The sequence below is a fragment of the Eutrigla gurnardus genome (assembly GCF_963514095.1).
Source record: "Eutrigla gurnardus genome assembly, chromosome: 14".
Lineage (NCBI taxonomy): Eukaryota > Metazoa > Chordata > Actinopteri > Perciformes > Triglidae > Eutrigla > Eutrigla gurnardus.
Genome location: NC_139937.1, coordinates 14,538,667 through 14,559,336, shown reverse-complemented (window position 1 = coordinate 14,559,336; position 20,670 = coordinate 14,538,667). Strand labels below are relative to the sequence as shown.

Genomic DNA, 20,670 nt, shown 5'->3' with positions numbered 1-20,670 from the left:
CTGAGGAAAGTTGTGAGGTAGTTTGGATGTATTGGCACATTAGCTTAAATACAAATGATGAGATGAGCAATACCCTAACATAGATGTCTAAAAGTGTCATTCTACACAATATATATTATAGAGCAGTCCATATTACAAGACTGCTCTGCCATACAGCAGTCTAACCTTGAATATTGAACCATTCAGAAAGATTGGACTGTGAGATTTGACTGGTTAATTTCAAATGGACAGTATCTTTTTATTCTTTGCATAACGAGCTGCCTTATTTATAAGCACATGTATAAGTACTGTGCCATTTTGCTGTTGATATATCCCATATGACCAAGCAAAACACTTTAAAGCACTTCTACCCATTAAATTTAAGAACAGCGACCTTCATCACTCCTCTCAGTCCGGCAACTGAACTAGAGGAAGAGAAATGGTCAGCAGCTGAGCCACTCCCTGTCCATTGTAAATCAAACCATCATTAATTATGCAGTAAGCTGAGCTGTATTCTAACCCACACATGTCCTTTTTTGGTAGCTAGCTCTCTTTCTATGTGATGTTGCAGTATAGGTTCATAGCCTAGCTGAAAAGACTTATGTGGCGAGAGATAATCTGACAAGAATAATATAACAAAAGCCCCTTTTCAATCAAAGTAACTTTCCCAAGGGAATAGGAACCTTTTTAAAGAAACTCATTACGTTTCGATCACAGGAACCAGGGTCTACGTTAAGTACCGGGGACATTTGACCACCCAGAAGGTCCTGAGGTAGTTCTTTCTGAAAGTACAGGAACTTCCAGGGTGTGTTTTGTAGGGATGACTGTCGCAAACCCACTTTGCAGCTGCTTCAGTTTATGTACCGCTTCATTCACAAAACAAGGAAGTACTCCAATAGGGATTTACAGACCAGTTTAGTTGGGCTTTGCTCTCGGCTTCCCGACTTATTTTTTAAAAGACAGAGAAAAACAGAAATCATGTGACTGTTGCTTTTTGTCTTTTGACTAATTTGTCTAATCTTGGTTTTTAGACGGCTATGGAAACTCAGACAACCATCGGCCGATGGAACTTGAAAGTAGTCCAAAGACTAAAATGAACTTCTTTGTGGAAACGCAGCTAAAGAGTCAAACCAACAGTTAGCTCTTAGCATCTGCTCTCTTGCCCTCGAGCCACTATGATCACAAAAACCTCCCTGGCGTGCGATTGTCATCTTCGTTCCACCAGCATTTGTTTCAAATACTGATACTGCTCACTGATTGGTTATTCCAAACTCTCCCTCTGATTGGCTATATGAATTGTCTATTCGGCTGGCGTGTTTTTTTCCCCCAAACTTTGCACAGAAAGGTGCAGAAATCTGTCTGTGTTAGCTTTACAGGATGAGAATGACAGATGCAGAACTCAACAGCCATCATATTGTTGTGCTGACCACCAGCTGTAGCTTTTGGAGTGTGTCCGGCATGGTTTGCTCGGCCCTGTGCTGGCCCATATCTCAGCCGATCCATCGCATGAGAAAAAGTCAGTGGAGCCCTTAGATTGGCTGTTATGCTTCATGGCAAAAGGTTTGGAGTGCCAGTTGTATTTTTATTATCAAATGATAAAGTCTTAAATTCCAGGGATATGGTCAAATGGGAGCCATAGTGGCATGAAAGTGGTTGGCTAGTTTTTTCAGCTAATTCTTTACAGTACTATGTGGATTATTTATCCATTTTTGTAGCCAGCAGGTGGCGATTGCCTTTGTGGTGTGTTTCACGTGCAACTTTTAACTTTGACTCAATGTTTGGCCTTAGTTTTTACAACAATTCTGCGTCTCCATCATGAAGAGTCTGAGCCTAAATTCTGTGAGGATCCTCGAGGCCTGAAGTTCAAGATTGGAGGTGCAAAAAATGATTTGCCAACAATGATCCAACATTGTGACAGCAGTCTCAAAACTGGATAGGCCCTCTGAGTTTTTGGGGGCACACATAGGCTTCATCGGGGTACAGCTGGGCTTTTGTATTGGAATCTAGTCGTGCGATTGTTCTTGATAGTTTTAATTGAAGTCGCTGGAGCACAACATCAGCTGCTTTATCACAGATATATCTGTATTGTAGGAGCAGTGTAGCATATGTGTTGGCTGATCAGTAATAGGAGATGTCGGTACACAAATGTCATAGATGAGGTTTGAGGTCATTTATTTTTACACTGTAAAACATCCAGCTCAGTACATATCTTGCATATCATATTTCAGCTCTTTAATGAGCAATTCAAGGGATCTTTATCAGCCTGTTAATGCAGGGTTCAACACTAACTTTTAAAACTATGAATGTATTGTTGCCACTCTTATTCCCCTCATATTTTGAGTAATTAAGTAACTATGCAGTTATATATACCCCACATTCCCGACTTAATTTGCTCCGCCAGTGTGTCTAAAACCGATTTCTGTGCACATTAAAGTGAGGTATGTGTATTAAGTATGGCCAATATGTAAAACAATAGTCAGTGTGCAGTGATGGTCGTGTGGTTTCCGATCAGTTGTAGCCAAGTTGTACCGACGATGGAGGCAGAGAAACGGATTAGAATGTTTGGGTTTCCCTCTCTAATCATGTCTCTCTCCACAGGTGTAAGCAGCTCAGGATGTCCGCCCACCTCCTCCTCCTCCTCCTCCTCCTCCTCCTCCTCCTCCACTGCCCAGGGCTTCTCCCTCGCTGAGCCAGCCATGACCAGCCAGCACACACATACACACCCCTCCTTCAGCTCCATCCACTCCATGGCCGAGCAGCAGCAGGTAACGCACACACTCCTCTAGCCCAGGACCTGGTTTATCGCTCACCTGTTTCACCTGTAGGCTGTCACACAGAAGCACTGCATCACCAGAGGGATGTGTTTACATTATTTAATTAATGGTTTGATACAGATTAAAACAACGTCTTGTCAAGCTACTGAAAATGTGATCATTGATGAAAAAAGTAGTGTATACAACATATTTAGTATTATAGTCTATTTAGGAATAGATAACCTCTTCAATATTTTAAATATCAACAATCTCAGAGATTCACTGGATCCCGTCCCCCACTAGGGGTCGCCAAAGATTCATTGGGGGTCTCGAGGAACAACTTTTTTAAATTTTGAGTTTGCCTATAGCTCTGCATTTAATTGATTTTCCATGAAGAAAAGTAACGTTTAAAGATTGGATTATTATCTTAGATACAAAAAGGATAAGGATCATGGTGAATACCAAAACACAAGCTGTATTCACAGAACCTTCCCTCTCTGCTAAACGGCCTCGTCCTGCATTAGAAAGCTAATAGTTAATAATTAGCTAATAGAACAATGTCCACGCATAACGGAGAAAGAAAAAATAAATAAATAGACAAATTTTACAATAAATATTACAGACAAAGAATTGTGTCAGAAATTCTGAAAAATGTCCATATCTGAAGCGTTATAGTTTTTTCACAAGACATTCAAGCTGAAATTCACAGTAATGTCAAAAATGTCTTATCTCACTGAGAAAAACAATTAAACAAAACAATATTTTGTAATATTTTCTATTGGCAGCATACTGTAGGCTCTGCAGCGCAGTCCTAAACACTTAAGCTGAGTGAGTCAATGAAATAAGATTTTACCGGCAGCTGGTGACTCAAAACATCTTATAACCAATCAGTGCGAGCTCTGGATGAATCACACTGAATGAATCACACTGCTACCTGGTGAAACTCATGCCACGGTCCAGGAAAGAAGCCAACTGTAGCACCTCAGATCCATGGAGAACAAGGCCCGTTTTCTTCTGGGTGCAGCAGAGTACCTGAAGAACATCTGGATTCTGTTGAGATGCTTTCTGAATATGTAGAGCTGCGTTCAAGGCATTTGTGTTGAGTCAAGAAGAGCATTTGACTCTTAATGAGGTTGCATCATGTTACCTCTCTTTATGATAGACTGTGTAGGACCAGGACTGGAGTTGCAGTTGAGGTGTGGAGATGATTCAGGGTTGCAGCGTTATGATGGTCCGTCTGATATTTGTGGAAGATATCTCTGTGGCTTGTAGCAGCGTTAACCCACAGCAATCTCTCTGAGGAAGATGTTTTGTCAGTGAGGGAGAGCAGCTGCCTCAGATGAAGGACTTCAGATATCTTAACTTAAAGGATCATGATGTTCTCCATGGCTAAGGACTATGGTGGGGGAGATCCAGCTGTGCTATTAAGCAAAGCTCTCTGTTTACCTGACCGTCCTCATTAGTCACCTCAGCTCTCAAGATTTGGAAGAGAGTAAGAGAATGAGATAATGGCTGCATGTGGCCTACATGATGGGTTTTTTTGAGTGAGAAGCTGCTGCTCTTTCACACTCTGAGGAGCAGATTAATGTGGTTCAGGCAACCAGAAGTGATGAACACTGCTAAATTGAATTTATGTGAGCGAGGAATAGCAGTCCATGTGTCCACTCAATGAAAATTGCCATCAACAACTGATGACACAAGTCAGCATCCTCACTGTGGCCCGGGACAGACTGGACATCTTAAGTCTCTACTTTACTCCTCCTTCACATTGTTTAATGTAAACCCCCAGGACATGAATTTTAGGCAGCAGCTTAAAATGAGAAGATATGCCATACAATCTCTGATTAACCCTCGCAGCCAAACTACATCATAAACTGCTCTTTACATTCTTGGTTCCTATATCAGTATATCATTAACGGTACATAGAATCTGGTCAGTCAATAAGATCCCATTAAATGTAAAGAGAAAATGAAGGAAACGCTGCCTTGACAAAGAAACTATGTTAACGATGTACAAGTTACAAATCTTACATCTTAAAGGGATAGTTTGGATATTTTGGTTGGTTCAGATTCACTCAAATCACACAATGAAACAAACTTAATTTAATTAAAATGTAATGAAGTTGATGATAAAGTCCATTAAGTTATATACATGCGAGTAGATTCTATTTTTTAGTGTCTGGAGGTATTAGTTTAATTGGTCATTATATGGAACAGACTCTGGTGGTGCAAAGGTGAACTGTGTGATGTGTTTTAATTGATATACAATGTTTTCATGTTTTTCTGTGTATAACGTGTCGCTGTTCCCTGTAGGTGCTGTCTGATATGACCATACTCCAGCGGAGGATCCCCCCTAGTTTCAGAGACCCTGCCAGCGCCCCACTGAGGAAACTATCTGTTGACCTCATCAAAACTTACAAGCACATCAATGAGGTATGGTACATGTAATATCTGATATGCTATATCACACACACACACGTGCTGATGCTGTGTTTTTCTTTTCTTTAATCCTGTTTTCCTCAGACTAAGCCACACCACTTTTTTACTGTTTATGGATGGAAACAGGGTCGCATAGAATCTGCATAAAGTAAATCTTGCTTACAAACGACTAAAATATACAAGTATATATTAACTTAAGTAAAACAAAAGCTATTTAACAACATTTTCTAACACAAATGTTTCCGAACTTCATCTTAAATTCCTGGCAATCCAACAAAGAAGATGATGTAATAATGATAGTGGTGTACAGGTGATTCGGGGATCTTGAGATCTGGCATAGCCACCATTGGCACGTGATAACTTAACCAATGACACACTAGTTGTCTCATCTGCATACCAAATTGGCAGTTGCAGGACCTGTTATTTAGGGTACTTTGATTGATTTCCCCCACACCCACATTGGGCAAAGACCCTACTCTGCCTTTGATTGGCCATTACTTGGTGCCTTCTTCAAAGAATTTGTTAAGTTTAGTGCTGATGAACGAAGATTGCCAGAAAGTTGGTTGGCTCTAGGGGTACCATGGAGCAGAGCTGGGAACCTAAGCTGTTTTTCTTTCTATCCACAGGTGTACTATACTAAGAAGAAGCGACGGGCCCAGCAGGTCCCTCCAGAAGACAGCAGCACCAAGAAGGAGAGAAAAGTCTACAACGACGGCTATGACGACGACAACTATGACTACATTGTCAAAAACGGAGAAAAGTGGCTGGACCGCTATGAGATAGACTCGCTGATCGGGAAGGGCTCGTTCGGACAGGTGAGGTTGGCGAAGGAAACTTCACTGTGAAAACTGGATCCAGTAATAATAGTTCATAAAATCCTTCCTCATAGAGGACCATGGTTCCTTATAAACAGCAACAGTTTGAGCTGTCGTCACCACTAGTGTATCAAGAAGCAAACCTCTACAAGGTCTCTTATTCAAAACGTGAAAATGTCTGAATTGAGCAAAATTCTAAACCAAGCGTGTTTGCATAAAAGACAATAACTTGCTATCATTTTTCTGAAACAACGTTATTATTATATACATGACAGGACAAAGCCAAACCAACGTTTTTACAGCCTGAGACATCAGGCTTCTAACCATTCCCTGTCTAATGAATGACATGAAAAACTCTAAACATATGTTTCTCTCTACAGGTGGTAAAGGCCTACGACCACCATGAGCAGGAATGGGTTGCCATTAAGATCATTAAGAACAAGAAGGCATTTCTAAACCAGGCACAGATTGAACTACGCCTGCTGGAGCTCATGAACAAGCATGACACTGAGATGAAATATTACATAGGTAGAACACACACACACACGCATACATATTACACTGGGGTGTGAGAGTACAGGGGTCAGATATTACACATGTACAACCTCAAGGGCGTGGCTCTGTGCTACACTAGTTGTCTTCATACACATCAACATGGGCAGATTGGTCAAAGTAGGGTCAAACATCTGGAGTATTCATGATGTCAGAACTCCCAGTATTGTATAGAGACACAATGCAAGGCATGAAGCATCTCTAAAGCGTTACCGGCTATACTTTATTATGAATGTGTCAATGGGGGCACACAGACTGGGACTCGCATGCAACAAAACACAGAGAAGCTCCGATAACAACACACACAGAGGGAGGGTGACTTCATTCTCTGCTCAGGTAGACATTACTACGCTATATCTTTTATATTCCAAATAATCTATTAAATTAAGCACCTTTTAATAGTACACAAAAGCATAATGACAGTTAATTTGTCATGGACAATGCTGTTATCAACATACCTTTGCTTGCAGGATGACACATGAGCCATCTCACAATCTGCAATTTAAAAACATCTTCATCCACTGATGATGATGCTATTGAAAGCTCTATTTAGGAACCATGAGCTGTTCATTTCAGAAGCTTTAACGTTCTGTTCTATTAGGCTGACACATAGCATGACAACTCGACATAATGGTTGAGGTCAGAATGAATTATGAATGAATACAATTATGACCTCTTGTATCAGCTTTGATATGAAATGTGGGGATATAAGTGGCATTTAAATCTGAAAGCCAACAGATTTTCAAAGAAAAGAGAAAAATAATGAAATAATATAAATGTCCAGTACTGTTGTCTCACCTGATGCTTGTTTCAGTTGATCTCTTAACCTTCCTCCTTGTCTCCCTTCTGTCTGTGTGTGTGTGTGTGTGCGTGTGTGTGTGTGTGTGTCTGTCAATCTGTCTCTGTGCAGTCCACCTGAAGCGTCACTTTATGTTTAGGAACCATCTCTGTTTGGTGTTTGAGTTGTTGAGCTACAACCTGTACGATCTGCTGAGGAACACCAACTTCAGAGGAGTCTCCCTCAACCTCACCAGGAAATTTGCACAGCAGCTCTGTACAGGTGGGTGGATGGAAACACCGACATGTCACCATTGTAAGCTTGTTGTTGTCTGCCCCCAAGTGGACGGAAAAAAAAGAGGACAAGTGCAGTTTTTAATCATCGTCAAACAAGGAAGGAAGAACATTGTAGGTCAAATAACATTAAGAATGAGAAAAGACATAATGGAATAATTATGGAAATGCATATCAAGATAATGATGGAAGCTTTATCCTACGGTATATTTTTGTCTGTGAGTGCATCAATGAACAATTACATATTTGATCTAATTTATATTGGACTTTTATATTTTTTATACTATTTTGTATATTGAATATTTATGTTTAGTAGTTGTCAGTGTGTTCTGGAAGAGCACTAATGTAACCGCATACTTTTATAGTCTTTTTATTGAAAATAAATGTTATTTTATTGTTTTTCTATTTATCTATATACAATCAAATTTACATTATGTATGTTTTTACATGTTTTTTCAGTTGTATTATATTTCAATTTCACGAAATTCCGTGTTAAAAAGACTATAAAAGAGGTTAATAAATGCAAGAGGTTTCCAAAGTCAATGAGTGATCTCTCTCCACAGCGTTATTATTCCTGGCCACTCCAGAGCTGTCAATCATCCACTGCGACCTGAAACCTGAGAACATCCTGCTGTGTAACCCCAAGAGATCCGCCATCAAGATAGTCGACTTTGGGTCCTCCTGCCAGCTGGGACAGAGGGTCAGCACCATCCACAAACTAACTTTCTAAATATGGATTATTATATATTATCTATCCTACTTGCCCCCCGCCCATGATCCTAGTCATTAGAATGAATGATGGAGAAATGTCTACTACATATGTCCCAGTTAACACTTAGATAAAAGGTTTATTAAGAATTGTGTATAACATCATTAACTTTAGCACACTAAATGTATTACATTCTGCATGTGAGCCAGTCTAGTTTGCCTTACTTTGACAGCGCTGTTTTGTTTCCGGAAAATTCAGTGCAACTCCAAGAAAATAAATTGAGGTCAGTTAAGCTTTAGTGTGAAGGGTTCATTTCCTGAACAGCATTAAAAAGACTGTGGTTGACTGACTATGCTGCTGCTCTGCGAGTAGAACATGGCGCCTCACAGTGGACAGCTCCTGGAATAGCAGGCAACACACTGACATGAGTGCCATTTGACTTCATCTTAATTCAACCTGTCAATGAAGTGTGCTTGTGAGTTATTCATGAGGCAACATTTACAGCAGGTTGGACATGATGGGAGACATAATAGAAGTCTTCTTCACATGTGAGCGTTAAGTGTCTGAACTCCTCTCCACTGTCTTGTCAGATCTATCAGTACATCCAGAGCAGGTTTTACCGCTCTCCTGAGGTTCTGTTGGGAATGCCGTATGACCTGGCCATCGACATGTGGTCTCTGGGATGCATCCTGGTGGAGATGCACACAGGAGAGCCCCTCTTCAGCGGCTCCAATGAGGTAAAAACCCACACCGCCACAAATATATCAGCTACGCAGGGCTTGCTGATTGAGTCAGTACTATTATCCTGTCCACATTCATGTTTGACTCAACATGTGCTGAGGATGCTTTCCTCTATGTTCTCTCATTGCTCTACATTTAACAATTCATCAAGTTAAATGTGTCATGATGCATAATAGGATGGAGTGTATAATGATTGTGCGTCTCCTCCATTATCTTGTTGTTATTATTATTATTTGTACAGGATGCAAAGACTGCTAATGTGTGTGTGTGTGTGCAGGTTGACCAGATGAATAAGATTGTGGAGGTTCTTGGAGTCCCACCCAGCCACATGCTGGATGCAGCTCCTAAAGCCAGGAAGTATTTTGACAAGCTGTCAGATGGTCTGTGGACAGTGAAGAAGAACAAGGACATCAAGAAGGTATTTTTGCTTTAAGAACCATTTACAACTGTGTATTAAAAAGTAAACCTTCACCTTTTAGTCTTTTGTCTTCTAACTCTTGGAAGTGATGTGATGTACAAGAATCTAATGTGGCACTGCCAGTGACTGTACAAGACGTGATTTTGTGAAGAGTGTCAAAGTTCATGTGCATGTGTTTTCCAGGAGTATAAGCCCCCGGCCACACGGCGTCTTCATGAGATTTTGGGTGTAGAGACTGGGGGCCCAGGGGGGCGAAGGGCAGGGGAGCCAGGACACGCCCCCTGTGACTACCTGAAGTTTAAAGGTAAACCAACACTTTGTATTGATCTGGGGCGATAGACACTGTTCACCCAAAAGGATCGGTTTATATTTCCAAGATGTCTTTAAGTCAATATAAATACAGCCAATATGGCAGCAGTCAATTCCATATAAATGACAATGAATATGGAAGGCTATTTTCCTACATGGTCAATTCTGCAGTTATTCTCCTAAATATTTTAAATCCACTAATAAAGGTTGGGGTGGAATAGCTTGTGCTGTGACAATGACATAAAATTCATAGCCAACAGCAATAGGAGACTTTCAGTCAATTCTTTAGGTTTTCGTCGTGAAAATGAGGCGGGATCATATAGATAATTCCTCATTTCAACTCCATGAATGAGCCATTCTTTCTCTTTTGCAGTACAGCTTTTGTCCCGACCGGTTCAGAAACGTTGTCATGAACATAATACGCAGAAATAGATATGAATAGTTCTAATCTATGTGTTTTTTAAGGAAGAATATTTGGATATATTCAAACCGAGTAGATGGTGCCGTCTGTTCATACTTGTGCACCTGGACTCTGCTACCGTCAGTGTGGTTGCTGGCGATCTATTTCTTGCTGCAACTAGGAAATATAATCGCCATCATCATGTTCATGTTTGTTCCCTTCCAGACCTGATCCTGCGCATGCTGGACTATGACCCCAAAAGCCGTATCACGCCATTCTACGCCCTGCAGCACAATTTCTTCAAGAAGACGACAGATGAAGGAACCAACACCAGTTCATCTACATCCACCTCTCCTGCCATGGACCACTCCCATTCAACCTCCACTACTAGCTCTGTTTCTAGCTCTGGTAAAATACACACTGTCTGCTCTCCTCTTAGTCCACAGCTTGTCACCCTGGTGGATGGCGACGAGACAAAAATATGTGAGCGCAGCCAACAGTAGCGTGAGTTTAACGCCAGTCTGTTCCATTTCCAGGTGGCTCCAGTGGTTCTTCCAATGACAACCGCAACTACCGCTACAGTAACCGCTACTACAACTCTGCTGTTACACATTCAGACTATGAGATGACCAGCCCTCAGGTACACACAGCTTTGCACCACTTACAACCTCTACATACACACTGATAGGACAGCTTTGAGTCATGGCCTTTATTGGAGCATATCGGGGACATGATGGTCACGTGGAACACAGAGGGTAATCTACGCAGCTCTGATCTACGACCCTAGCAAACTGAAAAACCATCCTCATTTTGAACGTGTGATTAAAAAGGTAACAGTGGGATGACCTCTGTTTGGTCAGCAAGTGTTGGGGCGAACACCCACCAGTAGAAGAAGTGGCATATTGATAAGCACAAGCTAAAGGCCGGAAACAGCATCTACCGCCGGAACCACACCTCCTTTATTTTCCTTTCATCCTTTGGAATGATTCTTTGCACTGCTAGGTGGTTTTAAAGGAGTTATTGTCCTGGTTGATGCACATGCAGTAGTAAAACACCACTTAAAGTATTGAGAACTTGTATTTGGTCTCACCTCCTGAGCAGGGCCCATAGTTAGTGGAGGGAACTTGTTCGGCAATCAGCAGGTGAACGGTGGATGCAGGTCGTGTTGCGTTAGGTTTCCTCGTCAGAGCAGGGCTGTTACTCTGAACGTGTCTCACCTCCGTGTCTCCGTGTCTCCCCCACCAGGCTCCCTCCCAGCAGCAGATGAGGATGTGGCCAGGCAGTGATGGTGGAGGTGGGGGTCAGGACCCAGCATACACCCAGTTGCTGCTCCACAAGCCGGCTGCCTCCCAACAACACCAGCGCCACTTCCTGGACCCGCCCCACCACCCGCACCCAACTTACTCCCACCACGGGAACGGTGGGCGTGGCCTGCGGCAGAGCGGACAGACAGGCATCGGTGGAGGGGGGGGCCAGCAGGGATCCTCGCCCCAGATGAGTGACAGCATGGATGTGGGCGTGTCCCTAGGGCTGCACCACCTGGGGGCGGTGTCTTCCATGGAGGCCTCTCAGTTTGGCTCTGCCTCCCTGCCCCTCGCTCTGCCAATCGGACTGTCTGCCTTCCGGACTCGGACGGCCCCCACCGCCCCAGGGCCACAAGCCCCGCCCCCTGAGGACTACTACCCTGCCTCCAACAACAATAACCCCGCTGCGGGGGGCAGAGGGAGGCCGGACTCAGACGAGGGGCCAGCCAACTCTTGATAAAACCTGAACCATGCCCTAAAGCCATACAATTTTAACTACAACTACTACAGCTACACACATACAGCCAGAGTTCAGAGACAAAGAGGTGAACTTTGTGCTGAAGGAGACAGTTTGTACTGCATGAGAGGAGGAGGAGGAAGGAGGAAGATGCTGGGAATACTCTCCTTTTATCCTGTTTTAGTTTGTTGTCTTTTGTTGCGACTGTAATTGGAAAGGAATGATTGTCACAAGTTTGTTTTTATTAATATTATTATTATTATTGTTGTTTAATATTATTTGATTTTTTCTCGGGTTTGAGGAGTTGTGTGTTCTACTTGGTTGTTGTTTAAGCCTGGAGAGGAGGAGGAGGATGAAGAGGAAAGAGAGAGGAGCCATGCTTTTCCATTTTACTCCATGTGGTGGCTGTAAGCGGAAGATCACATATTCATGTTCACACTGGTTAGTTCTGACATTAGTATGTTCCTATTTACAGTCCCTAGAGACGAGCAGTCTTAACACACATACTCTATATATGCGTGTGTGTGTGTGTGTACATACACGCACACACACACACACAGATACATACACACTGCTGCATCAAGAAGACAGAAGCTGGTTTCAAAGGGAGAAAACACCAACATATGTGTGATTCAGGACTCCTGTCTGCGTTAAACTCACTTTTTCTTAGAGTTCGTGTCCTCCCTCTGTCGCTCTCCACCTGGTCGTGACAGAGTACGGAGAGAGGGAGGGAGGTGGAGGGAGGAGAAGGGGGCAAGGACACTGATGCCTTCCTGGCGCTCATAGGGATCTCCTTCTCCTCCTCATCCTCGCCCTCCCCCTGCTTTCTTCTTCCTCTCCTCCTTCTCCTGTTGTGTTTCTCCTCCAGACAGCTCCTCCTCTCTGTGCTGCTAATCACCATGACAACTGGTCCGGATTGCTGCTAAAGATCCAACACAGATCAATAAAGAAATAAAAAGAAATAGAAACAGAAATAAAAAAAAAAACTTTTTAACCCTTCTGCTTAAGAGAAAAGGATAAAGTAAGAACCACTGCATCTCAATGTATTTATTACTATTTAACAAGAAAAAACAAACTGAAAGTAACCCTTTTTTCTGCTCTTCTTTGTTTGGTTGCCTTCTTTCTGCAGGTGAGCTCTGATTGGCTATTGTAACAGTGACAGTAACTGGTGACATGGGAATGCCACCGGTTGTGGGGGCTGGGTGGAGGGGAGGGGTTTGGGGCAAAATAAAGTTGGATATATAATAAGAATAAAGAGTATACTTTTGCACACCAAAGTCAAACAAACATCAGATCTCCGCTTTTCTTCCTACTAATCTGATCCACCACCTCATGACGTCATGAAGCTCATCCACAGGTCACACAGGAAGCTCTGACGCTCGGCTTCTCTGGTGCCTTTACGACTCTTACCGGACCTCAGAGTCCATGTCCCAGGGAAGTAAACAGTGTTCACTGTTCAATAAATGAACAAGACACAAATCTAATAATCATATGACTTTGCTGACAACTAGAGGTGATCACCATGGTAACCCATGCTGCCTGACCTGGGACGTGTACCACAGAGTGTGATTAGTTGGCTCAAACTTGCTTCAAAAGATCTGATTCAAACGTGTGAATCGGCGGACTACTGACCATCAGATCTGATTACCTTCGAAAAATCAAGTCCAAGTTCCTACAGGATCCTGAAAGGGACACTTTTACTGAGTTTACAATAAAGTGACAAGCACTCGTGTATCAATAGAGTCAATTTGCAGTTGCAGAATTTCCATGTGCTACACTGGTTTTTCAGCAGAGCCCTTCTCAAAGAAACAGACTAAAGGAGACCACAGAATGATTACAAGCCTCACATTGCTTGTGGTAGTTTAATGTCTCTTTGTAGTTATTTGATGGCTTTTTGCGTTTGATTTCCATCTCTTTCTGGTTGTTTTATGGCACACTGTGCTTGTTTTGCATCACGTTTGTTACTTTGGCTATCTTTGGGGTTGGTTTTCATCTCTTATGATTGTGTTGTTGTCATCATTTTTTGGTCTCTCACCCCACGGGCACATCAGCCTGTGTCTTCTCGTTATCCCATCAGTAATCATCCTTGGTCTTAGCCTTACTTTTAATATTACATTTCATTTTACCACATTATTGTCATTCTGCAACAATAATTAGATGTCTTATTATAAAAGTTGTCATAGTGGAAAATTTCACATAGACACCTTTTTAAGAAAATTACTTTTACTTCCAGAAACATGATGGTACGTTGGCACACTTCAGGTCATCCCATGACAAAAACAATAAGGGTGGTAGAGTAATGTCAAAATAACTTATGATGTAACAAATTATGCAAAAACATTTTTAGGGCTTTTATACATTTGGAGATATATAAATAAAATGTAAAATGTTAACTCCAACAAAGCTACTCAGATTTTAAAATGTATCTCTTCTCACCGTGTTTAAAGCAAACACTTTTAAAGGTTTTATAGAGATTTAATCCCATAATGATGATTAATTCTCTGTCATTTGCTACAATTTGTTAGATTAAAAGTAATACATAAATAAATATAACTGAAAAAGACAGCTCAACTTCCATACTTTCATTTATCCTTCATTTATATGTCAACTGACAACAAAGATGGAGGAAACAACTCATCACTTTCATCATCAGCTCAGGTTAAGACGATGAGACGTTTACTGCTTTATTATAACACACTCACCTCTTTGCTTGGTTCCTGCTTATCACACACAGCGGTCACATTCATGAATGATGCGAGTCAACAAATATGCGGAGTTAGAGGGATCATAATTACTACTAGGCTACTGATGCATTGATAGGTAGTGAACTGAAGGGTTGTCTCAAATATTTAAATAATTATACTAATACTGATAGTTATAGCAATGTTTCTTCTCAATCCAGCATGTATGCAGGTATACCGTTATTTTTACAACCAGCAATATCAAGCACCATCAGTGTGTGAGTGAATGAGAGGCAAACATTGCGTCATAAACTGTATTAGTAGGACGTAGTTAGTAGTTGCAGTGGTCCAGATTTGTAATACCGGGAACACTCCACACCAGTAGGTGGCGATAGAGCAGCGCGTCATTATTCGTCACGTCATCAAACATGAAGAAGAAGAATCGTTGCGCTGATGCTTTTATTGTGAAGGAGTCGGGTCGGAAGTGGTGTGGTTGATGGTGTCGGAACAGCAGCGAGCTGAAGGTGGACCACCGGACTGTCCAGAGTAAAGGTAAGACTCTCCCCGCTAGTTTCATCCATACTGAGCCAAATATGACGAAGGCAGTGTGAGCTGTGTTTGAACGTTGACGTTACGCTGCGGTCTGAGCCTCGGTTAGCTTAACGTTATCATATCCCGGTATCTCTGCCCAGGAAGTCAAGTGTAAGTAAACGTAGCTGCTTTTGTGTTACATATAAGCATGTTGTCGTGTTTGTTAATGGCTCAGTGTCTCGGTATCACTGCTCCGTGTCCGTGAACGTCACCCTTCATTAACTAAGTAAAGAAGGGTCTGCTACAGATACACAGCAGCTTCTCACAGCTGACTCACCAAACTTCACCAAAGAGCCTCTGTTGACTGTAATAAACACATTTTGTTTGTTTTTATCTCTTAATTTGAATGTTTAAATATATTATTTAGGACTGAAACACGTCGTACACACATTTGTGGCCCATTTTACAGCACCATAATAAGACACTTTTGTTTCATATAAATGTGGTCAAAAGATAGAAACCAATGTTGGTCCAATGAGCAAATATAAGAAAAGGAGATGAACCAGGTGGGAGAGAAGCTCCAGTGTATTTCTGTAGTTTTAAATAAAGAAAAACTTGAAGAAAGTCCTGTGTGAGGCTTGTAAAGGTTGACAGTTAGACTGACAGCTGGGCGACAGAATGAGACGCCTGATAAAGTGTTTTCCATATCATTATCAACAGGCCTCATTTAGCCGACACACCCTGAACTCTGCTGTCCTCTCTCCTCTTCTCTTCCATAAAGCCCTCTTATTTTTTGTCATTTCTGTTTGTGATCAGCCAATGAAAACAATTGCGGTCCTCGGAGGGGGGATTGGGGGTTTGGCAGCATCTTACTACCTTTGCAAGAGCCCCCAGGTTGCCAAGGTAACACACACACACACACACATACACATACTGTCATGTTGTAAAAAAAAATCCCAGTAGCTCTTTTCTAACCCTGGTTATCAAAGTGAAATGTAATGTAATTTTTATTCATTATTTATTTATTTGATAAATATTGATTTAGAAGTAAAGCAAAGTCCAACAGGACAATTTTCAGCTTACAGAATAACTACAGGGAAACTTATAACGCATTGATTACACAAGTAACTCACTGAAAATGAATCAAATGTGTAAACAAAATATAATGTTCAGACTGAGGCCACAACAATACTGCATTCTACTGTCTATGGACTATCTTTCTGTTCAACATCACCGCCTCTCCTCTTCTCCAGGTCATTGTTTTGGAGTCCAGCAGTCGCTTGGGAGGCTGGCTGTGGTCCACCAGGAGGTCAGATGGGGCGGTGTTTGAACACGGACCCAGAGGCATTCGGCCTGCTGGGGCAGTGGGGCGCAACACGCTCAATATGGTGAGTTCAAAGGCGTTGATGAATCATTTTGAGATACGACGAGATGGAACTTTATTATCAGCAATTTAAGGATGGATGGATTCATGGTGTGTTTGCGTGTTTAGGTGGATGACCTGGGTCTGGGGGGGGAGATTCTGCCCGTCACCTACAGTCATGTCGCCTCCAAGAACAGATATGTGTACGTCAACGGTCAGCTCCACAGGATGCCGTCAGGAATAAGGTAAGAAAATGCTGCTCCACACGTTTCATTCTGCTATCGGGGAAAAGACGCTCTGGCTTGTTATGCGATGGTTATTATTGTAAAACACCTCTTGTGTACATGCACAACAGCACATTTATTTTAGACCTCATTATCTTCTATCTATTTATGAACATTATTATCTGTGTTGATGTCATGGCAGCTCGGTTCTGGATTGCATCAGATTGTACAGGTGTACCTAATAAAGTGGCCACTGGGTGTATTTCTGTTGCATTTCCATTGTGAAGGAATATTTCCTGTAGAACATGAGATGAATATGAACGGATACGTTAGTCTGGTATGTAACATTTTGTGTTTGGACTATTTCTTTATGATTTTAATTTCCCTTCTCTTTCTGTCTCTCTGTCTTTCCTTCAGTGGACTTTTGAGGACTGTACCACCCTTCTCTCGTCCCCTCCTGTTGAGCGTTGCCATGGAGATGCTTGTGAAGAAAGGCAAGGAGGACGACGAGTCCATCCATTCGTTTGTTTCTAGGAGGCTGGGGAAGGAGGTGAGGGATCAGGGTCAGGATGCTCTTCAGTCACATTTAATGGTGATGTCCTGCTGGGAAACCAAAGCTTAACCAAAGTTTATATTAGAGATTCCCCAAGAAGAGTTTCACATTTTTGTCAAGTCTGCCTTAAAACAATACTAGTACGACTGCCGAAGTCTGTCTTATGCGGCGATAAATATGTTGTTTGATGTTATTTTGTATCACAATTTCTTCCTGTGTGTGTTGGTGTGTGTGTGTGTGTGTGTGTGTGCGTGTGCGTGTGTGTGTGTGCGTGTGTGTGTGTGTGTGTGTGTGTGTGTGTGTGTGTAGCTGGCAGACATCGCTGTGGACAGTTTGTGTCGTGGTGTGTTCGCGGGGGACTGCAGGAAGCTGAGCGTGCGTTCCTGTTTTCCCGTCTTGTACAACGCAGAGCAGCGTAGAGGCTCGCTGACCCTGGGCATGCTGCTGGGCTCAGGTACACCTCCGCTGTTACCTCACTGTTGGTGCTTTTGTTTCATTGTACTGTTGGGTTTTATGGGGGGCACATGACACAGAATAGACTGAATGCATAGACCCCTTCATGAAACACCTCACATACAATCTAAGAATCAGTCAAAAACATGTGATCAACATCTCTGTCTTCAGTCTTTACCAGAATAACCCAGCAGAAAGAAAGAAATATATTTATATACATAGTATATTGGACAGACAACACGTTGGTGGTGGCATTTTATGCAACTGAATGCTTCCATTCACATGATTGATATTGAATGAAGCACTCTATTGGTGTAATTTACATCTAAAGGAGACATATGCTCATTTACAGTTTTGTAGTTGAACATGTTTACATGCAATAATGTTCAAAATACACATTATTATAAGGAAGTTCTCATGCTTGGCTGTAGAAACAATGGAACAATCTAAGCTTTTTAGGTGGGATTAGGAGTGTGGATGTCACCTTTCTATGCTACATACATGGCGTGTGTGCTATGAGTAATGCTTACATCATGTCGCCTGTACTCGGCGTGCCTCATTGGACTAAAGTGGTTTGTGTGGAAACTGGCAGGTCCCACTCCTGTGGTCCCCCCTGGCCCTCTGGCTCAAAGGTCTGCTGAAGAGTCGTGGGCCCAATGGTCCCTGAGGAGGGGAGTGGAGTCCCTGCCTGAATCCATCACTGAGTACCTGCTGCAGAGCGGGAAGGTGCAGCTTCACAGAGAGGCAGCTGTTCAAAAGATCAGTCCGTCAGCCACAGGTTGGAAGGTTGGTGAATTAACCTTGACTTGACTGTGAATGTGAAGTTCAGATTGAGCTGGTTTAACATGGTGTGTGTGTGTGTGTGTGTGTGTGTGTGTGTGTGTGTGTGTGTGTGTGTGTGTGTGTGTGTGTGTGTGTGTGTGTGTGTGTGTGTGTGTGTGTGTGTGTGTGTGTGTGTGTGTGTGTGTGTGTGTGTGTCTCTAGATCAGTTTGGAGGATGGAGTCATATCAGCTGACCACATCATCTCTGCTCTGCCTGCTAAAGGCAAGTGATGGTTATGATTATTATATGATTAAAATGTTTTGTCTTACATGAATGAATACACACTGGATTGTATCAGCTCTCCTGATGTTTGCAGGCCTTCAATGTGTACCTAAAGTAGAGTTTTTAGTATTTTTTTTATGAGAAATCATACAACTCATTCTAACATGACAAAATCCACAAGGAAAATGACAAAAGACAAAAATAAAATCATTTTCTTGCCTTTACACTTCCCTCTGCCCCCCCAGCCCTCTCCTCAATCCTGCCCTCCTCCTTTCAACCTCTCATCCAACCACTGCAGAACATCGCCACGGTAACAGTTGCCGTGGTAAATCTGGAGTACGAGGGTTCCGTCCTGCCCATAGTGGTGAGAACTACAGTCGGACACACACACACACACACACTAGACTCGATTGGATTAGAAAGTGGTAGATGTATATTAAACAAAATCTATAAATAGCAAACCAATAACTGTGTTAGCAGCTTGTTGTTTTACTGTGTCTGTGTGTCGACAGGGTTTTGGTCACCTGCTTCCATCGTCGGAGGATCGTGGTTTACTGGGAGTGGTCTATGACTCTGAACCATTCCCTCAACATAACAGACCCAATGGACCGACTACTAGACTCACGGTATACTCACTTACTGGGAGGGGAACTAGAGACAGACACCACTGCATGTTTTAGATAACCAGAACGATGAGCTGAAAGAGGCTAAAAGGCTCTGGTCCAGCACACCGAGTCCACACCTCTAAGGCCATGACTTCTTCTTCCAGGTGATGATGGGTGGGGCCTGGTTCCAGGAAACGTTTGGGGCCCCAGAAGCAGTAACAGAGGAGCATCTTTTAGCAAGAGCCACTGAGGCAGTACGCTGCCACCTGGGAGTCACCACAGCACCCAGTTGGAGTCGGGTGAATCTACACAGGGTATGTCTTATCGACTCCAAACCAGTAACTGTTTAATACCAAACAAGCAGTTAGGATTCTGTTACTATTAAAAACATTTGTTAGAGGTTGTAGTTGAATATATTTGTCATCTTTGTACCGTAACAGTGACAAAGTCTTTGGTGTTTTTCTCCCGTCAGGACTGTATACCCCAGTATTATCTAGGACACTCCCGGAGAGTAGGTGAGTGATGCGTTTACATCTAAACATTCGACATTCACATGGTGTTGTGAAACGTCATTTTAAGGTGGATCTGTCTGCCTTTCCAGAGTCCATGCGAAGCTTCATAAGGGAGAACAATCTCTCACTATCTCTGATTGGTTCCTCCTACGACGGCGTGGCCGTCAACGATGTCATCTTTAGTGGACGGACAGCTGCGGAGGAGTTACTGGGAGCTGGAGTTGGTTAACACTGGAATAGACAGCAAGTTAAGGATGGAGATCTATGTCTTGTAGGTAAAACATTTTAGATTTGTTGGCGTCATGGAGGAATCCATTAGTCTGAACCTGTATTATATCATCACACAGGAGATTCCAGACCTCATACTCATCTACAAGCACACACATCTTGGTCATTAATGTCAATCTGCAGGTCAGCTTTCGTGGTCTGAGCAGCTTCCAGACTTTCCTGGAAATGTCAAGATAGGTCAATATTTTCTTCAATACCACTGTGTGGGAATAATATTGAATTTTAGTGTCTTTAAAGTATGAGGTTGAGTGATTATCTGGTTCAAAGAGGCTGACGTTACATCTTTTCAGTACATCTGATGTGACTTGCACTTTAAGTACAGTAAAGCCTTAATGTACCTACAGGCTGTTTGTTCTGTGGGACACATATGATCATGTGTGAATGTAAAACAAGCTAAGACACATTTGTGATTTGGGGATATATATATAAATAAATAAAAGTTAAGCAAATGCCATTGGTCAGACTGTCC

At 42.4% G+C, this 20,670-nt stretch overlaps 2 protein-coding genes across 3 annotated transcripts in view; both read left to right on the top strand.

The window, feature by feature from the left end:
* Positions 1-12,021, top strand: part of dyrk1b (dual-specificity tyrosine-(Y)-phosphorylation regulated kinase 1B) — a 44,806-nt gene extending 32,785 nt beyond the window's left edge. For both annotated transcript variants that reach the window (XM_084027532.1, XM_084027531.1), the window contains exons 2-13: positions 2,578-2,744; positions 5,045-5,164; positions 5,797-5,985; positions 6,366-6,513; positions 7,448-7,597; positions 8,172-8,308; positions 8,908-9,054; positions 9,336-9,476; positions 9,660-9,780; positions 10,411-10,593; positions 10,722-10,825; positions 11,431-12,021. In XM_084027532.1, coding sequence (XP_083883658.1) covers positions 2,676-2,744; positions 5,045-5,164; positions 5,797-5,985; positions 6,366-6,513; positions 7,448-7,597; positions 8,172-8,308; positions 8,908-9,054; positions 9,336-9,476; positions 9,660-9,780; positions 10,411-10,593; positions 10,722-10,825; positions 11,431-11,946 — 2,025 coding nt within the window. In that variant the 5' untranslated portion in view covers positions 2,578-2,675 and the 3' untranslated portion in view covers positions 11,947-12,021. The remainder of the gene's footprint in view (positions 1-2,577; positions 2,745-5,044; positions 5,165-5,796; positions 5,986-6,365; positions 6,514-7,447; positions 7,598-8,171; positions 8,309-8,907; positions 9,055-9,335; positions 9,477-9,659; positions 9,781-10,410; positions 10,594-10,721; positions 10,826-11,430) is intronic.
* A 3,054-nt stretch (positions 12,022-15,075) lies between these two features.
* On the top strand, positions 15,076-20,669 carry ppox (protoporphyrinogen oxidase). Its single transcript, XM_084027070.1, has 13 exons — positions 15,076-15,179; positions 15,975-16,061; positions 16,412-16,546; positions 16,651-16,766; positions 17,163-17,295; positions 17,608-17,752; positions 18,344-18,537; positions 18,736-18,796; positions 19,042-19,160; positions 19,309-19,422; positions 19,566-19,715; positions 19,874-19,916; positions 20,003-20,669. The coding sequence occupies exons 2-13, from the start codon at positions 15,978-15,980 to the stop codon at positions 20,140-20,142; spliced, it is 1,434 nt and encodes a 477-aa protein (XP_083883196.1). The 5' UTR covers positions 15,076-15,179; positions 15,975-15,977; the 3' UTR covers positions 20,143-20,669.
* The last annotated feature ends 1 nt before the right edge of the window (position 20,670 follows it).

What these genes read in the sequence shown, in the direction of transcription:
- ppox (XM_084027070.1), top strand. Translation starts at nt 15,978, where the DNA reads ATGAAAACAATTGCGGTCCTCGGAGGGGGGATTGGGGGTTTGGCAGCA. An exon ending in CGTCAGCCACAGGTTGGAAG is followed by an intron (nt 18,538 to 18,735) that starts GTTGGTGAATTA and finishes GTGTGTCTCTAG; the next exon opens with ATCAGTTTGGAGGATGGAGT. An exon ending in AGGACACTCCCGGAGAGTAG is followed by an intron (nt 19,917 to 20,002) that starts GTGAGTGATGCG and finishes CTGCCTTTCCAG; the next exon opens with AGTCCATGCGAAGCTTCATA.